The 16,971-nt window shown below is 53.7% G+C and overlaps 1 protein-coding gene across 3 annotated transcripts in view; it reads right to left on the bottom strand.

The window, feature by feature from the left end:
* Window positions 1-6,732: 6,732 nt before the first annotated feature.
* The window catches only part of EPHA2 (EPH receptor A2), a 29,567-nt gene continuing 19,328 nt past the window's right edge, over window positions 6,733-16,971 (bottom strand). For 2 of the 3 annotated variants that reach the window (XM_081055838.1, XM_081055837.1), the window contains exons 7-17: window positions 16,616-16,769; window positions 16,021-16,120; window positions 15,469-15,524; window positions 15,119-15,244; window positions 14,838-15,023; window positions 14,611-14,672; window positions 14,322-14,531; window positions 13,960-14,109; window positions 13,038-13,231; window positions 12,283-12,438; window positions 6,733-7,679 (exon numbers count right to left, since the gene is read on the bottom strand). In XM_081055838.1, coding sequence (XP_080911964.1) covers window positions 7,574-7,679; window positions 12,283-12,438; window positions 13,038-13,231; window positions 13,960-14,109; window positions 14,322-14,531; window positions 14,611-14,672; window positions 14,838-15,023; window positions 15,119-15,244; window positions 15,469-15,524; window positions 16,021-16,120; window positions 16,616-16,769 — 1,500 coding nt within the window. In that variant the 3' untranslated portion in view covers window positions 6,733-7,573. Of the gene's footprint in view, window positions 7,680-12,282; window positions 12,439-13,037; window positions 13,232-13,959; window positions 14,110-14,321; window positions 14,535-14,610; window positions 14,673-14,837; window positions 15,024-15,118; window positions 15,245-15,468; window positions 15,525-16,020; window positions 16,121-16,615; window positions 16,770-16,971 lie in introns of all 3 variants that reach the window. The other variant, XM_081055836.1, reaches the window with a different exon arrangement.

Here is a 16,971-nt window from a genome sequence, read left to right as displayed (position 1 = left end):
GAGTGACTCAGGGATAGACAGACACACTTCTGAGAATCATTCCAGTCCTGCTGGATCCATGTGCTGAAATGGGGGCATGGGAGAAGGGGGGCTGATTTATCCCAAACCAATAGGTAGCAAGGGTGATTCTGGACGTCTCTTGGAGGATGGAGAATTTGAGTTGGGCCTAGAAAGGTGAGTACAACTTCCACAGGCAGAAGTAAAAGAGGGGTGCATATGAGGATGGGGAGGGCTCACTCAAATGGAGAAATGAGGCCAGGTTTGGAGGGCCTGGATGGAGTAAGAGTGCAATGGGAGGGGTGCAGAATTTGGGGGAAGTGGGCATGGTAGCTGTGTCCTGGGGCTTTGGGGCTGTAATGTCTGTGCCCAGATGCTGGGATTGGTCTGCCTGGCCTCCAAGGCCTGGTTCTTGGGGAAAGGACCCTCTCTGCCCAGCAGGAGACCTAGTCACGAGCTGCCTGGCTCTGCCAGACCAATGTGGAAACTGCATCCATCTGCCTAGGCTGCCGAGGCCACTGGGGAATGTGATGAGGCTGCTGAAATGGGGTCCAGGCCCAGAGGGAAAGAGGGGGCCCCCACCCGACAGGGCGGGATGCGGCCGCAGCTTCCCAGAAACCCAGTCTGGTTCTGCCGACAGAGATTGGCTGACAAGGTTTGGATTGGAAAGCGAGACCTTGAGGGGCTGGGGTGGGGCCTGCTGCCTGGGGCTGCCTGGGGCTGCCTCAGGAGAGGGCGTCAGGGGTGGGGAGTCGACTAATCTGTGGTGGGGGTCAGGAGCCCCTCGTGCCAACCAGGATGGACTTCTTCGAGCCCTCCATGTTAAAAAGATTTAAATTGAGACTCAGAGATACCAAAGGACATGCCCAGGGTCCCACAGCAAAGTCAATAGGAGATACCAAAAAAAAAACAACCAGTCCTCCTCTTCCAGCCCGAGGGTCTTCTTACAGTCCTGCTTCCTAAGAAGCCGCAGGACACCCCAAATATCACAGGAACAGGCAGTGGGATGAGAGAGGCTTTGTCTCATATTCTGCCTCATCACCTCCTAGTTGTGGGATCTTGGTCTGATGCCATAACCACAGAGCTTCAATGTCCCCATCTGGAAAATGGGGATAAATCCACACCTTGCAGGGTCACTGTGATCCTTCAGTAAGACGATGTGATGTCAGGCTCGGCACATAGTAGGTGTTCAGAAACACTGGATCTCTTCTCTCTCACTGCCTGCATGGTCCCGGCCAGGGGGCTGTGCAGCGAGCTGCCTGGTGTCTGTACAGCATGTATCCCCACACCTCCTGCATCTTGGGATACTGAACAATCTGGCTCCCATAATCCCACTGGACCCTTGGGTCCCAAAAGCCTGGCTCCTCTCCCCCTCATTCATTTGTTTACTGAGCAAATATTGAAGGCCTACTGAGCGCCAGACACTGCTCTGGGGAGAGGGCGATGGAAGCATGCAGCACAGCATGGGTGAAGAAAGAACACTACACACACACATTCATCCAACCTCTGCATCTGCCATGCAGCAGGCTCTATCCTCATCCCTGGGCCACAGCTACAAGTCGGGGAGGGCTCATGGGGAGGAGGGCCAGAGAGCTTGCCCATTCCTCTAATTCATTAGGAAACCCAAGGCTGGTGCTGCCTGGTGATACTGTTTTAGCTTGCCACCCAGACTGGGAGCAGCAGAGAAAGAGGGCGACTCCTGACCAGGCACCTTGGTAATTGCTGCCTTCACCTCCTTCAGGGCTTGGCTGGTGCGTTAAAGGGCTGCCAAGGCCCCTGCAGCTCACAGCCCTGGAAGGGCTGCCGGCTGCAGACCCACTTGCCAGCTGAGATGACTGAGGTCGGAGATGTAAGTTCTGCTTGGGGTAAGAATGAAAGTAGGGCTGGCATCACAGAGCTGCTCATGGCATGACATCCAGGGGCTAGAGTGGCCTTGGAGCCAGAGTAGGGCTTGTCCTGGTCAAATAGGGGGACTCAGGCACCATCCACAGAGCTCTGGGGTATGGAGAGCAGGGACAGGTTCTCCTGGGGACACTTCTCTCCCCGTCACATAGTGGACTCCCACTGGACATTGGCGTCAGCTTGCATGGCTCTTCCTCCTCCAGGAAGCCTGCCTGAACCTTGCAGTTTGGGTCAGGTGTCCCCCTCTGGCTCCTGTCACACCCAAGTTCTTCCTCTCTTAGCCTGGGCCCCACTGTATTGCCACTGCTACCCCGTGTTTACTTTCTTTTTGTTTTTCTTCTGGTTATATTAAGATATAATTGACATAAACATTGGATAAGTTTAAAGTGTACAGAATAATGGCTTAACATACCTAGGTTGAAAAATGAGTACTATGATAAGTTTAGTTAACATCCATCATCTCATATAGTTACAGTTGTTTTTCCTTGTGATGAGAACTTTCAGGATTTACTCTTAGCAACTTTCTTTTCTTCTCATTCTATTTTATTTTATTTAAATATTTATTAAATCTATCGGGGTGACATTAGTTAGTAAAATTATATAGGTTTCAAGTGTACAATTCTGTATTACATCATCTATAAATCTCATCGTGTGTTCACCACCCAGAGTCAGTTCTCCTTCCATCACCATATATTTGACCCCCTTTACCCTGTTCTACCACCCTCTCCCCCCTTACCCTCTGGTAACCACTAAGGTGGGTATGTCTATGAGTCTGTGTTTGTTTGTCTCGTTCATTTGTTACTTTTAGTTTTACATCCTACATATGAATGGATGTGAGCAACTTTCAAATGCACCATATAAGAGTATTAACTGTAATCATCACGTTATACATTACATTCCCAGTACTCATAACCCATCAAGCACATTTGTTGGGTTTCATTGAAAACAGACGAGTGGCTTAAAGCCCAACAGACCCGGAATGGAAAACTAATTCCACCACTACCTTGCGGTGAAGTTCGAGCAAGTTTCTTAAGCTCTCTGGTCCTTGGTTTACTTATCTTGTGAAGAATTAGCTATCTTTAAACTACTACCAGTAGGCAGCAAAATCTCTCCTTTCTAATATTACCGCACGGTGTTACAATGTTCCCAAGATCTACAGAACAGTTCAGGAATGAGTGTGGGACCCACTGCTGCCCAATGAGTGCTGGATGGGCAATTTCTCCTGGAGGGGTTGGTCTTAGACAAGTTTCCTTTCCCATAAAAAAGAGACCCAGGAAGAGATGGTCTTTTCTGTCCCTGGACACGTACCTTATTTGGAGGTGAAGGCTGCATCGGGGACAGTCATCTGGGGACCAGCCCGAGGAGGAGGCAAACACAAAGGATGGACACAGAAGAGACCTGGGCTCTTGACACCATCCCTGATGCACTGATAACCACCTTGCCTGGAATTCACCCGACCCCTGGAAGGCTTGTTATATGAGATGATAAAATTTAGTCTGAATCAAGGTACTTGTTGTTTAAAGCCAAAAGCATTTTAACTAACACAATAAATAATGTAGTTTTTCTGAGGGAGGTGCTAGGTAGTCTCTGGATCACAGGACAGACAATACGGATTACATTCTGCCCCTTACAGGCTGTGTCCTCTTGGACAAAGAATGAATCCTTTCTGTGCCTCAGTTTCCTCTTCTGTGAAGTGACAATAATAACTGTACTTGCTTCACAGAGTTGCTCTTACAAGCTTTAAATAAGGTAATGCACGTCGACCCGTGTTTACTTTCAATCTGGGGTTGTTATTATTATTATTTTTTAACTTTTTCTCTCTTGCCTGAGAGCTCCTTGAGGGCAGAGTGAGGTTTTCCTCTTCCCCGTGGCCCCACTGCCCCACTGCTACAGAGCAGGAGACTTTGCTGAGGGAAGCAGCAAACCTGTCTTCATCCTCTCTTCTCCCCTCCCCAATCTGGGTACCTGGGGCATGGGGCACTGTGGCATTTGGGGACCTTGAGCAGGTTACATGGCTCCACTTTCCCCAGAACCAGTGCTTCTCAGACCGGGAGATACCCATCACAATAGAGAGAGGAGAATGCCCTGTCTTGGCAGTTGAGGGAAGCAAATGGAAAACCATTTTATCAGTAGCTCTGTGACTGCCTGGGCTTGACTCCTGCCCCTGACAGGCGTGAGCCGGGTGGCTCTGGCAAGTTACTTAACCTCTGGGTGCCTCAGTCTTCAAATCTGTAAAATGGTAATAACGGTGCCCACCTTGAAGGGGTGCTGGAAGGACTAAGAAAGTAAACACAGGCAAAGCACTTAGAGCAGTGGGTGGCACCCAGTAATCCTACAGTAAGTGTTTGCTGATACCTGATCTTAAATTCAAGCAACATATTCCTGCTGTTCTGGGTTTGTTTGTTTTTTTCACTGGTGATGTTAACTTGGTTACTGTGATGTTTGCCAGGTTTCTCAATGTTAAAAAAATTTTTTTTAACCCTTTCTACACTTCCTTTCTTCGGAAGCGTATCACTAGGTCCAGTCCACACTGGACCGGTAAAAAAATAACCTTCACCTACTGGACTGGGGGGGCCTACATGGATTATTTGGAATTCTTTTGTAAGGAAGATTTGTCTAGTGTCCCCATGCACTTATTTCTTCAAACAGTATTTCTATCCGTGTGGACTCGTGGATATTTATTTTCTACTTTGGGTTATAATCAAATTCGATGTTACTTGTTGCTGTTCAACCTGGTCTAGGTTTGGCCATTTGGGATCTTGTTCATGTTGGCTCCTATGTCTGACGTGCCCCCATCTGTTTATTTTTTGTGCATTCCCTTCCTCTCTAGCACTAAAAGGTGCTCCAGACTCATCTTGTATTTTCCCTACCTCAGCCCTGGAAGCAGTCATTTCCCAAAGGAGCCCTGGTTCCTTTTAATCAGAGTGGTATTTAGGAACCAAAATCTGGGTGCTGGGGGGCTCATTGCTACCTGGGTGTCTCTGCTTCTAGGCCCTCTAGGGGGCAGAGCTTACTTTAATTTAAAAAAAAATTAAGTTTCCCCTCTTGCCAATTGTGGAGAAGTTCCCGACAGCTGCCCACCAGCCTTTGAACACAGACCCCAGTCTGCAGCCTGCAGCCTGAGCAATCCCACATGCCCTCAGAGGGCCTTACGTCTACTGGGGCTCCAAGGGAAAGAGCACATGAGGTCACCTCCCCCTATATGGAGCCACTTCCTGTGTGTACTCCTGCTCACCAGTGCAGCCTTTGTGGCTCAGTTGCTCTGGGAATGGGACTCGGGCTTGGCCTCAGGTGCTCTTGCAGCCCCGATTGCTGTGGGATTGCAGGCTTGCTCCTTGCTGGATGGACAGTAGCCATAGCCCAGTAACAACCATGGTCCCACCCAGGGCAGGCAGGACAAGGGTCAGGTCCCAGGAAGGCCTGACTCAGCCACATGCCCAGCACGCCCAGGTGGCCCAGCGCTAACGGAAGGAAGGCCTGGCAAGCCGATCCCTGCATTTCCTTACCTTTCCCAACCCCAACCCCACCCTACACTGCAGGACTCATTGATGCTCAGTGAGCCAGGACTGAGAGAGAGAGAGAGAGAGAGAGAGAGAGAGAGAGAGAGACACACCTGGCTCCCCATGGAGGCAGCTCTCCTGCAGTGGTAGGGAGTTGGGGCAGAGTCCCCAAGGCAAGCAAACATTTCTTTCAACTTTGCCAGAATGTCTCCTGTCTCCCCATAGCTCCAAGACGGGAGTCAGGAGGACTGGAACTTGGGCCTGCCTCTACAGTGGCTTCCCTTAGGTCTGGGGTATAGCAATCGTGCCTCTCCCTGCTTAAAATCTTCAGTGGCTCCCCAGCGCCCTTAGCTTAAAAGCCCCACTCCTGGATTTGCCGTACAAAGCTCTTCAGCACCCCATGTCCCGCCCTGATAATATCAATTTGCTTGCGGTTCCCCCTGGCACGACCACACGGTTTCACCCCTCCGTAATTCACTCTGCTTGCATCACCCTCCCCCACTGCTTCACTGGTTAATTCCTAGTTGTCCCTAAGGTCTCGGTTCTGGGAGCACCTCCTCCAGCAAGCCTTCCTCCGGTGCCCCAGATCATTTCTGCTCACCTGAGTCCCTGGCTACCTGTGTGCCACACCTTCCGAAGGTGTGAACCACCTCTGGCATGCAGGGCAGAAACCTGGTATAATGGAGAAGGCTCCGGGTTTGAAATCGGGACCCTGGCTTCCCTCAAGGCCTCTGTTCCTTCCTGCTGTGTGACTTAGAGCAAGTCACCCCATATCTCTAACCCTTAGTTTTCTCATCTATGAGAAAAGCATCTAACTGCAATTCCTGGCGCTGCTTTCAATTCTGGCTTCTGCCTCCAACTTGCTACACAGCCTTGGGCAAGCCCTGTCGCTGGACTCAGCCTGTTTTCTTCTTCTGTAAAATGGGTTGAAGACCCATAAAACTCAGAGGGGTGAGACTCCAACAAGCCAAAACTTGTAAAAAGCTTTTGTAAACCTCAGAGCTCCAACATGGACGGTCAAAGATTCTATTTCAACAGTTCCGTGGAGACGTGTAGGAGGGAGGCCAATGGCTGCTCTTATCGTTTTCCTACCTCCTCGCCCTCCAGAAGTCTTGAGATCAAAGGTGACAGAGGCCTGTTGGCATGGCCTGTCTGCTCCCTGGCCCCCTGCCCACCTCCCACCCACACCCACTCCCATGGTTACATGACATGTGTGCCTTGCAAAAGAAGCTCTATTTAAATACTCAGGGTGGGGGTGAGCCCTATACCCCCTCACTTCCAACATAGAGGACCTCTCTACCCCACTGCCCCTCCAGAGATTCAAAACCAAGTTCAGTTTGAGCCATTTGCAACTTTATTCCAGAGCAGAAATAAGTCATTTCCTAATAATAAATATAAAAAAATAATAAATTAAGGTTCAAAAAAAAATACCCAACAAAACAAAATTATTAACACTGATGGAATTATGAATGTTGTCTAAAGGGGCAAGAGATGGATGGACTTGCCTGCAGACTAGGAATGTCTGATACATGCCATCCTCTGCCCCAAGCCCTGGCCAGGCCCCCTGCCACACACACATTCTCTCCACAAAGTACAAAATATATATTTTAAAAACCTCAACACAACCAAGCAGCTTGCAAGGGCCCCAGGGAAGCAAGAGTTTGGCCCACCGGGGCTGAGGACAGGGCCTGGGCATCTGAGGAAGGCACTAGAGGGTTGGGGGAACCACTTTGGTTCTCTCCAGCTGAGTTCGCTGTCTGTCCTCTTCTCGTGGGTGGATGGGCCTTGAAGTACCCTGCTCCCTTGGCCACTGGGTAAGCCCCCCACCTCCTAAGACAGCAAAAGGGAAGTCAGTTTGGAAACGTCCCACCTGTTGGTCCAAAGGCTTTGGCGGGGCTCCTGCCCCAAGGGATGCTGGGAACATGGTAGTGCCTACTAAGTGCTTGGCTGGCTGTCCTTCGTAGGTAAAGAGGCCCCCCAGCCTGGGGTCCCTAAGCATCTCAGTTTAGGCCAAGGTGTTGTCCAAGACCCCCCCAAGCAGAGTCTCAAGGTGGCGTCAATGAGGAACAACTAGAAATAAATAAGGTCCTTGGTGGCCAGGCGTGGAGCTGGCAGGTAGGCCACTGTTTCTTCAAGTATTCTTGGCCGAAGGGGGTGCAAGGCCATGTTGGGGCTCAAATGGGGATCCCCACTGTGTTCACCTGGTCCTTGAGTCCCAATAGGCTATAGGCGATGCGCTTCTGGTGGCCAGGCAGCCGCACCCCGATCCTCTTGATGTCACTACAGGCGGGAAGAGATGGAGAGTTAGAGACTGGCATGAGAGAGGCGGGAAACTATGGGCGGGAGGAGGAGATGGGGAGAAGAGAGAACTGGGAGGGGACCTTGGGGACCTAGCGGGGCAAGAGAGCTCCACTTAGGCAGAGGCCTGACTGGAGGGTCCACATCCTGAAAGCTTGCTGACTTTGTCAAAGCTAAGAAAATGACAGAAGTGCCAGCTCTGTGAGCAGCTTTCTGCCTCCGCACCTCCCCTCATCACATTTACAGGATTACCTGTGAGGTAGGTGCTCTTTTCACCCTCACTTTGTAAATTAGAAAACCGAGGCTCAGAGAGGTGAGATGACTTGCCCAAAGTCACACAGCTGGGAGGTGGAAGAGCTGGGAATCAAACCAGCTGTGAACGTCACATTCCCTCCCCCACCTCAGGTCTGTCCCTAATGTCCCCAGCTAAGGCCTCCTCTCTAGGCAGCACTGATGCCATCACCAAGGGCAGGGACCCTCCAAGCGTGCTGCTCACAGCCCTCCATCCAAGGTCTCTTCCTAGCCATCATCTTATTTCAGCCCCACTCCCTGCAAGTTTCCACTGCTGCTAACTGAGGAAAGACTCAGGAAACACTTGCTGAGGGATGATCAAAGGTTAAAGCTCTGTTCTCATGGGAGAGGCTTGAAGGTCACCTGAGGCAGGTGTTTTCCCTTTAGGAACCTCAATTTCCTCACCTGTAAAATGGGATAATAGTGCCCAACTGGAGAGGGTGGTAGACCCCAGAAATTGGTGGCAGAGGGGGAAGGAAGCATCAGTACCACATAGAAAAATGTGCCCATAAACCTGGTCCCACTGCCCCCCTTTCCATGCCCCTGTATCCTTTTATATAACCAATAACCACTTACGCTCCCAGAGCCCTGGAGCAGCATGGTTATTGCTCACTCTGGGAGTTTTCTCCTCCGCCATCCTCACCCACCAGCCCCAACCCATGAAAACACCCAGGTTTTTATGGGCCAGCTCCTGGCTGTAAATGGAGCTAATTATACAGTGCAAGCTCCTATTTGTAATTCCGAAGACATGACTTTCTCACAGGCTCTGGGAGCCTCCGAGAAGTGCTGAGCAGGGAGGGCAGACCCAGGTGTGTGGGGAGGGGTAGCTCAGGGACCTCCAGGAGGGCTGGAGGCTCCCATTATAGCACGAAGGCCAGGAGTTGGATGGACATCTGGGAGAACTTCCTAACCCCCTGTTCCAGTGCCATTTCTAACCTATACAATTGGGGTGTTGGAAAAGAAGTGCGGTTTTCCCAACCACTGTAGGTCTCACAGTGTTTTCCCAGAGAAGCATTTGCACCACCCGGAAAGAAGGCACCTAGTGAGAACGCAGGATCCCGGGCCCACATCCAGACTCCCTGACCCTAAAGTTCTGAAGGTGGGGAGTAATCTGCATTTTATTAGGGTTAAGAACCAGTGGGTTATGTGAGATATAGGAGGGCAATGGCTGAGACCTGGTCCCTTGGTCCTACCCCCTCACCCCTGTGCCCTCTGGTGGTCTAGGATAGGCCTGCTACACAGTAGGTCCTCAAGGAGTGTCTGCTGAATGACGAACGAATGAACAAATGAATGAATTACTACTTTAGTGGAGACTGAGCCATTGCCCAGGCCACCTTGGGCCTGTCTCCCAGACCAGTGTGGTTCCTCTGACGGGGGAGGGGGGAGCTAAGGTTGCTTCTGAGGCCTGTCTAGGAGGCAAAAACCCTGGGCTGGGAGGCAGGAGGCTGAATTCTAGTCCAGGCCTCCATCAAAGCCTTGGGCGGGTCCTGTCCTGTCTTTGGGCCTCAGTTTCTTTACATGTAAAACGGGAAGCTTTGATTAGATGCTCCTGAGCCACCTGCCCCAGCAATATTCTCTTTCAACACAAAGCCCCCCAAGCCTTCCTTGCCTCATTTCCTAACCACAGAGACACACCAGCCTGTTTCCCCCTTGGGGATACAGGGCAGTTACCCCATCAACTCCCGTCACGGGACATATCACGTGGAAGAAGCCACCTTTTCGCCAAGCATTCACAATGCCAGCCCTGGCCCCGGGAAATTCAAAGGCTATCTTTCCCCAGGGAGTACCTACTGTGTGCTGCCTTGGGCAGAAGGAAATGGCCTCACATGTCTGGTCATTCCCTCATTCCCTCAGCAAACATTCCATCAGTGCCAAGCCTATGCTGAGGGCATGCGGAGACCGGACACATCAGCCTGTGTCCTCCACACCTTTCCCAGGACGTTGTACACAGCAGCTTTGGACACTAGCCAGGGTCTTTTGATGGGCTGAACATTTTTCTGGGGTACAACATCTACCGCTTTCCTTAGCTCCTCAAAACCATTTAGAGCCTCTAGTCTAGCTAGAAACCCAGTGACTTCAAAATGATAAAAGTAGTGAATGCTCAAACTGAGAAAAGGTGGGCGCTGTGGGACCACAGGGGAACATGTAGCCAGTCCCTTTGGGAGGGGTCAAGGAGGCAGGGAGGCCAAGGTCGGGTGGGGGAGGGAGGATCTTGAGGCCTAAATTCCCATCCCATCGAGAAAGGGCTAAATTCTCCCGAGACCAGCTCAGCGCTTCCCAGGGTTCCACGGCATGTGCAGACACAGCCTTCAGGCTGAAAAAATACTTGGAGATCCCCATTTATCTCATTTATTTGAAATAAAGAAGGAGGCAGGGGTGGTGTGAGTCACGCAGTACCAACCGGCTGGCAGGAGGAGGAGGGAGCGGAGAATGACTTCCTGCCTTTATCCAGGCCTTTTCAAAACACAACACACACGCACACACACACAGCTTCCATCAGTGCAAGGCTGCCCTGTCCCTGCTCGTGGGAAAGGAATTGGCCGAGGAGCACCCCGGGCTATTTCGGGAAGCCTTTGGAACATGTGTTTCCTGTAAGCACTTTTCTTGCCCTCAGCTCTGCTTGCCCAGAAGAGAAGCTGCACTGTCCTCAGTGGGAGCCCCTGGAGGAGCAAAGTGGAGGAGCGAAAGGGCTATTCCAGGTTCCCAGGGAAAAAGAGGAGGCCCAGGAACCCGGGCGTTTGCTCATGGGCTGTGGGCGGAAAGCAAGGGAATAGAGGATTAAGCCCCTACTGTGTACCAGGCATGTCACCTGTGTTGTACCAAGGCAATGGGAAAATGGAAACCAAAGCTCACAGATGGAACCTAATTTGACCAAGGTCACCTGCTAGGAAGCGGCAAATGTGGGACTTGAACCCAGCTATGACTGTAGAGCCCAAACTTGGGACCCTGACCTGGCTGGCAACAAAAGATATCCTGGGACCCTGTCTCCTCTCTCCACATCTCCATGCCTCCCTCTGGGCAGTTCTGTCCCCGCCTGACTCCCATCCACAGCTGTCCCCTGGGACGGGCCGTGGCCTTGTCTGAGAAGCCTTGGATCAGCAGATGGAAGTCCAGTTGAGCGGTTTTCAGAGAATGTTCACGCACAGGCCCAAATCCCAGAACTTGTGCGACCCAGAATCGTGGGAGGCAGGGGTCGTCCCCTCCATGTGGTTCCCAGAACCTCTCAACCCCAGGGCCTTTTCCTGCCATGAATGTGGACCCCGTACAAGTGAGGCTATTGGGACATAACACTATTTTTAGAGGCACAAAACACTGAGAGGATAATGCTTTCTCCCTCCCGGGGTGGGAAGAGGTGTCTGCCAAGGCCATGCCGGGAAAGGTCCTTGCTGCTGAAGCAAGAAGAGAGAAGAGCTCCCACAGGACCGCCTGACAAAAGGGAGAAGCCAGGGCTGGGCAAGGGGTAACTGGCACTTCTTGCTAGGCTGGCCCTCAGAGCTGACAGTCAACCATGGGGGGTGACATGTCTGGGAGGGTTTGGCAAGGGGCCCTCTCTCCTGGGCATCAGTCTGGATGTCCAAGGGTGCTACCCATTTCTTCTCGGCGTCCTGGAGAGGAATGCTGCCCCTAACTGGCTGACTGACCTTAGGTAACCTTTCAGCATCAGTTTCCCCACTTATGAAATGGGGAAGTAATACTAGCTTCTATTCAAAAGGCAAATAGGGAAGTCAATCAGCGAGGGCTCTGAAGGGAAGCTTTTCTTCTCCCAGGTTCCCAGCTACGAACTGTGTGACCTGAAGTAGGCCACGTAATCTCTCTGAGCCTTAGTTTCTCCATTAATGGCCTCTGTGGTCCCTGAGCTCTGGACCCTGACTGACCAGGGCTGGAATCCTACTCTGCCCCTAGTGGCAGCAGGACCTGGGCCGGTCACTGCACTTTTCTGCCCCGGCTTCTCACCTGTCCAGTGAGAACACTCATATGACCCACCTGCCCTGTTATCATGAGGACTGATTCAAAGTACTCAGGCAGAAAGCCGGCACATAGTCAACCCTTGAGAAGTGCTACTGTTATTATGACAATTACTATTACTTTCCCACGCTGGAGACAAGATGCTGGGAGAGGAGGGGGCCAAGCAGAACCGCTGTCTGCCAGCCTGGTTCTTCCCTTCCTGCTAAGCCTCTCTCCCCAAAAGAGAAGGAGAGAGAAAGAGAAAAGAGGGGAGTGGCAGGAGGGTCAAGAGAGGCGAGGGGTGGTGGAACCTGGAGGCGGGCCACAGCACGGGCGGGCCCCTACTCACTCGTTGGTCATCTGCACCACCTTCTCGATGGCGGTGTAGCCGGCCGCCATGAAGTGCTCTGTGTACTGCTGCATCTTGATGGACTCCAGCCACTCAGATACTGTGCGGAAGGGCACCCCCTCCGAGCCGCTGGTGCTGGGCAGCCGGATGGACACCCTGCAACAGGAACCACCCATCCGCGGGTCAGAGGCTGCAGCACCCAGCCTTCCCTTGGCCTGTGGCTTCCTAACCTGGGCAATTCACCCAGCTCCCCTGTGCCTCAGTTTCCTCATCTGAGCAATGGGAAAGCCAAGTCAGGTAGGTTTAGGGAGATAGCTGGGAGCACTCAGTGTCAGTCAGAGTTTATAGCTACTGCTGCCCCCTACCCCTAAGGACCACACCACCACCAATAACCACGTAAAAGCAAAACACTGGGAGGTTCAGGTCCCTAGAGGCGTAGTCCCAGCCCGGCCACTGGACAGCACATAAGATACTTAACTGTTCTTCATCTACAAAAGGGGGATAATTCTAGGACCCATCTGTAGGTTGTTTAAATGAGTTAAAACATGTTAAGTGCTGAGCGCCGCGCTCGGCACCCTTCCCATACATGTTGATTGCTTCTGCTGATGTTACCTGAGCCATGCCCTGGCCAGTCTAAGTAAAGCCCAGGCATAACTTCCGAGCCCCTTGCCCACTAGCCCTGGCGGGCCACCACACTGACGCGGCTCAGGAGCAAGACCCAGGGGGCCACCCTGGGTGGAGGGCATGGGACTCACCGGGGGTCAAAGTCAGCCAGCGTCTTGAGGGATTCGGGAGCTCGGATGAGCTTGTCGAGGATGCTGACGATATCAGCAAACTTGGGGCGGCGGGCGCGTTCCTGCTGCCAGCACTGCATCATGAGCTGGTAGATGGCAGACGGGCAGTCCATGGGCGTGGGCAGCCGGAAGCCCTCGTTGATGGCTTTCATCACCTGGTGGGCGAGCAGGACGGTCAGGGTGCTTTCACAACCCCCAAACCCACACAGACCCCCTGGGAGCCCCAGTACATGGAGGTGGGCAGGGGAGGGAAAGGGAGCCCCCAAAAGAGACAGGCTGGGCCTTCTTTCTTGAGCCCTACACACAACCTTCAGAGCTGTACAAAGGGCAACTGCTAAGGGGCTGTCTCCAGAGTTCCATGGAGGCAGGGACTCCTGAGCCTGCTCCCTCACAGCTGCTCCCTCCTGTCCATGGATGTCTAGACAAGCTGCCTCCTTCGGCTTGAGCACTCTTCCCCTCCTTGTCTTCACCCGCTACCTTACTGTGCTTTGTCTCAGCAGAGATGTGACCTCCTCCGGGAAGGCCTCCAGACCTGCGGGCCAGGTGAGGCACCAGGCTAGTGCACACACACACATGCACACATCCTCAGGTGCGTGCACACATGAATGTACATGCATGCGCACACACACAGATACATACGTGCGCACGCACATGCACACACAGGTTTCTTTGTCCTTCTACTGACTGTAGGCAGGGACGGGGTCTGGAATCCAGCACAAGGCTTGGCCCTCAGTAAACACCGAATGAAGAAACCCATGAATGGTCTGTACCAGATGGGGATTAACCCCCCAAACTCTTCTCTGCCCAGCCCCTGTGTATCAGGAATGAGTAAAGGATTTAAGTTCCGGTCCAGGACAGGCCTGGGCAGGGCAAGGGGGCTTACCTCGTGGTTCGACAGATCCCAGTAAGGCCGCTCACCATATGTCATCACCTCCCACATGACAATGCCATAGCTCCACACATCACTGGATGAGGTGAACTTGCGGTAGGAAATGGCCTCTGGGGCGGTCCATCGGATGGGGATCTTGCCACCCTGCAGGGGACCCAGGCCGAGTCACCACGGTCCCCTCTGAACAACCCCAGGACTACTGTAGCTCGGCCAGATGTCACAGTCGGGGCCCCTCTCCCACGCTCCGTACAGGTGTTCTTGCGTCCTGAGGTCCACGCCCCAGGAGTGCAGGTGCAAGAACCCCAGAGAGGGTGAAGGCCCGCCAGCCCCTGCAGTGACAGCCCGCTGGCACTCACGCTGGTAGTGTAGGTGGCCTCAGGGTCGTCCTCCAGCACACGGGACAGGCCGAAGTCAGACACCTTGCAGACCAGGTTGCTGTTGACGAGGATGTTGCGGGCGGCCAGGTCGCGGTGCACGTAGTTCATGTTGGCCAGGTACTTCATGCCGGCCGCGATGCCCCGCAGCATGCCCACCAGCTGCAGCACGTTGAACTCGCCATCCTTCTCCTGCTAGAGCACAGGCCTCAGCCGCCAGCCAGCCCAAGCCCACCAGGCACCCCCAACCCATCCCAGCCCACACCCTTACCCGGAGGAACTTGTCCAGGGCGCCGTTCTCCATGTATTCAGTGACAATCATCATGGGCTTGTCTGCGGGGGGGGCACAGGTGTAAGGGGATGGCTATGGTTGGAGGGGGTGGGCACAGCGATGGACAGAGCTCCTGTTCGTGGGCCCTCGTGGGCAACCCCTCTCCACCCCGCTGCGGGTCAGGCCTCCGAGGGTCCCCAACCCCCACCTCTGGCGACCAGCCTCACATTTGGAGACAACACCCTCCAGGCGGATGATGTTGTGATGGCTGAACTGGCCCATGATGCTGGCCTCGCTGAGGAAGTCCACCCGCTGCTTCTCTGTGTAGCCAGCTTTCAGCGTCTTGATGGCCACAGGTACCTCCTTCTTCCCCGACGCCTTCAGTGTCCCCTTGTACACCTCCCCAAACTCTCCTGCAGACGGGCAAGGTGGGAGGGACACCCCAGTCAACCTGGGCACCAGGTGCTCCCAACCCACACGGGCCCCTTGGCAGGCGCGCCAACCTCACCTGCTCCAATCACCTTCTGTCGTGTGACACAGGACGGATGGATCTCGGTGGTGAACTTAAGCACAGCCTGGTTGGGGTCCTCGTATGTGTGGGGGTCCACATATGTCTTCAGAGGCTTAAGTTGTTCTGAAAGGGGGAGGATGGGCTGGGTCAGAGACAGTTCAGGGAGGGTCCCTGTGAGAGGCTGCCCCAGAGGAGGAAGAGGCAGCTACGTGACAGGCTGGGGGCATAAGCCTTCTCAGTCAGCCCCTTTCAGCCGCCCCAGGAAGCCCTGGCTGCCCCTGTCCCCACTGCCCAGCTAGGGAGGCCCGTGGGGACAGCAGGGACAGGCAGAAGGGGCTGCATCTCACCTGACTTGGAGAAGTAAACATCCTCTGAAGACTGGCGGGTCCGCTGGTTCTTCCTCCTGAGGCCCCCATGGGAACAAAACACATACGGAGGTCAGCGGCCTCCTCCGGCCAGGAGCCTCCCGACCCTGCTCTGGTCCTGAGTGGGGGCTTGGTGTGCTCAGCACTCTGCTCAGTTGGCAGAGGGCGTGGGGAAGGCCAGGGCGGGATGGAGAGGAAGTGAGCAAGCGGGCTCACTCCTTGGGCTCTGCACCCCGTCATGGCCCTAATGAGGGCTTTCCTCATTAGCGTTTCCTGGAGCTTCCTGCCTGTGTGTCCAGAGGAAGTGCGGACACACAGTTAATAATGAAAGCAAAGTTGATGACTACTCCGTCCCAAGCCCCCACGGCGTGCCAGGCACTGCACTGAGCACTTTATAGTTCATTGCATCTTCACGTCCACAGGAGGCAGGGATTAGATCGCTATCAGCCCATTTTCCAGATAGGAAACTGAAATTCCCACCCCGCTGCATCCCACCTAAGGCCCTGTGGAGTCCGGGTGTGGGCTCCAACGAACCTGCGATGGAGGAAGAAGCCGATTCCTGCCAGCACCAGAAGCAAGATAACGCCAACGGCCACCCCGCCAATCACTGCCATGTTGCCAGATCCTTCCATGGCTGTCAGGGGAGAGTAAATGATGACAAGGAAGCCACCCCACTCCACATCATGGCAACACCTCATCCTGCACCCAAGGCCCACTTTAGGGACCCAAGACACAGGCTGGGTGTGCTTTTACTTGTGATGGTTCATGAGGATTTTTATTCTCATGTCACAGATGGTCAATGAGAGGCCTTCCCCTGAGAATACAGTAGGCTCTTCCAGGTATGTGACGCTATGTGACTCTTTCCCCCATGCAGGGTGTGAACTGGGTCTGCCAGGGCCCCTTCCTCCTCACCACACTGCCCTGAATGCACATTCCTGGGTCCCCTCCCCCTAGCCCTCAGTTCGGCCCCATCCCCATGCTTGGGGCCGACCCACACAGGGCTGTCCTGGGCCCTGGCAGACCAGAAGGGGGCATTTCTAAGTTCTTTGATCCATTTCCTCCTCCCAGGATGTCCTAGCTGTTCCATTTCCGGGCTCTGGCCTGGCCCACACACGGGTCCCCAACTCACACATTGTCTGGAACTCATGCACCTTGCTGCCAGCACCCTGGCCCTCCTGCGTCAGCGCCTGCACCTGGACCAGGTAGGTGGTGTCTGGAGCCAGGTCATCCAGGGTCACAGAGAAGCCCTCGGTGCGGCGAACATTGTAGCTGTTGGAGTCCCCCTGTGGATGGCCAGTGGGGGGGAGAGGCAGACAATGAGGGGAGGTAGGACATCAGCTCAGCTCACCAGAGACCACTCCAGCTTAGCAAGGCAACTCACCTACGTTAGCAAACTCAATGCTCCTCTTACAGAGAGGGAAACTGAGGCTCAGAGAAGTGAAATGACTCACTTGAGATCGCAGCCCATGACCCAGACCTGCCTGA

The sequence above is a fragment of the Rhinolophus hipposideros genome, assembly GCF_964194185.1.
Source record: "Rhinolophus hipposideros genome assembly, chromosome: 8".
Lineage (NCBI taxonomy): Eukaryota > Metazoa > Chordata > Mammalia > Chiroptera > Rhinolophidae > Rhinolophus > Rhinolophus hipposideros.
This window is presented reverse-complemented; position numbering and strand designations above follow the sequence as displayed.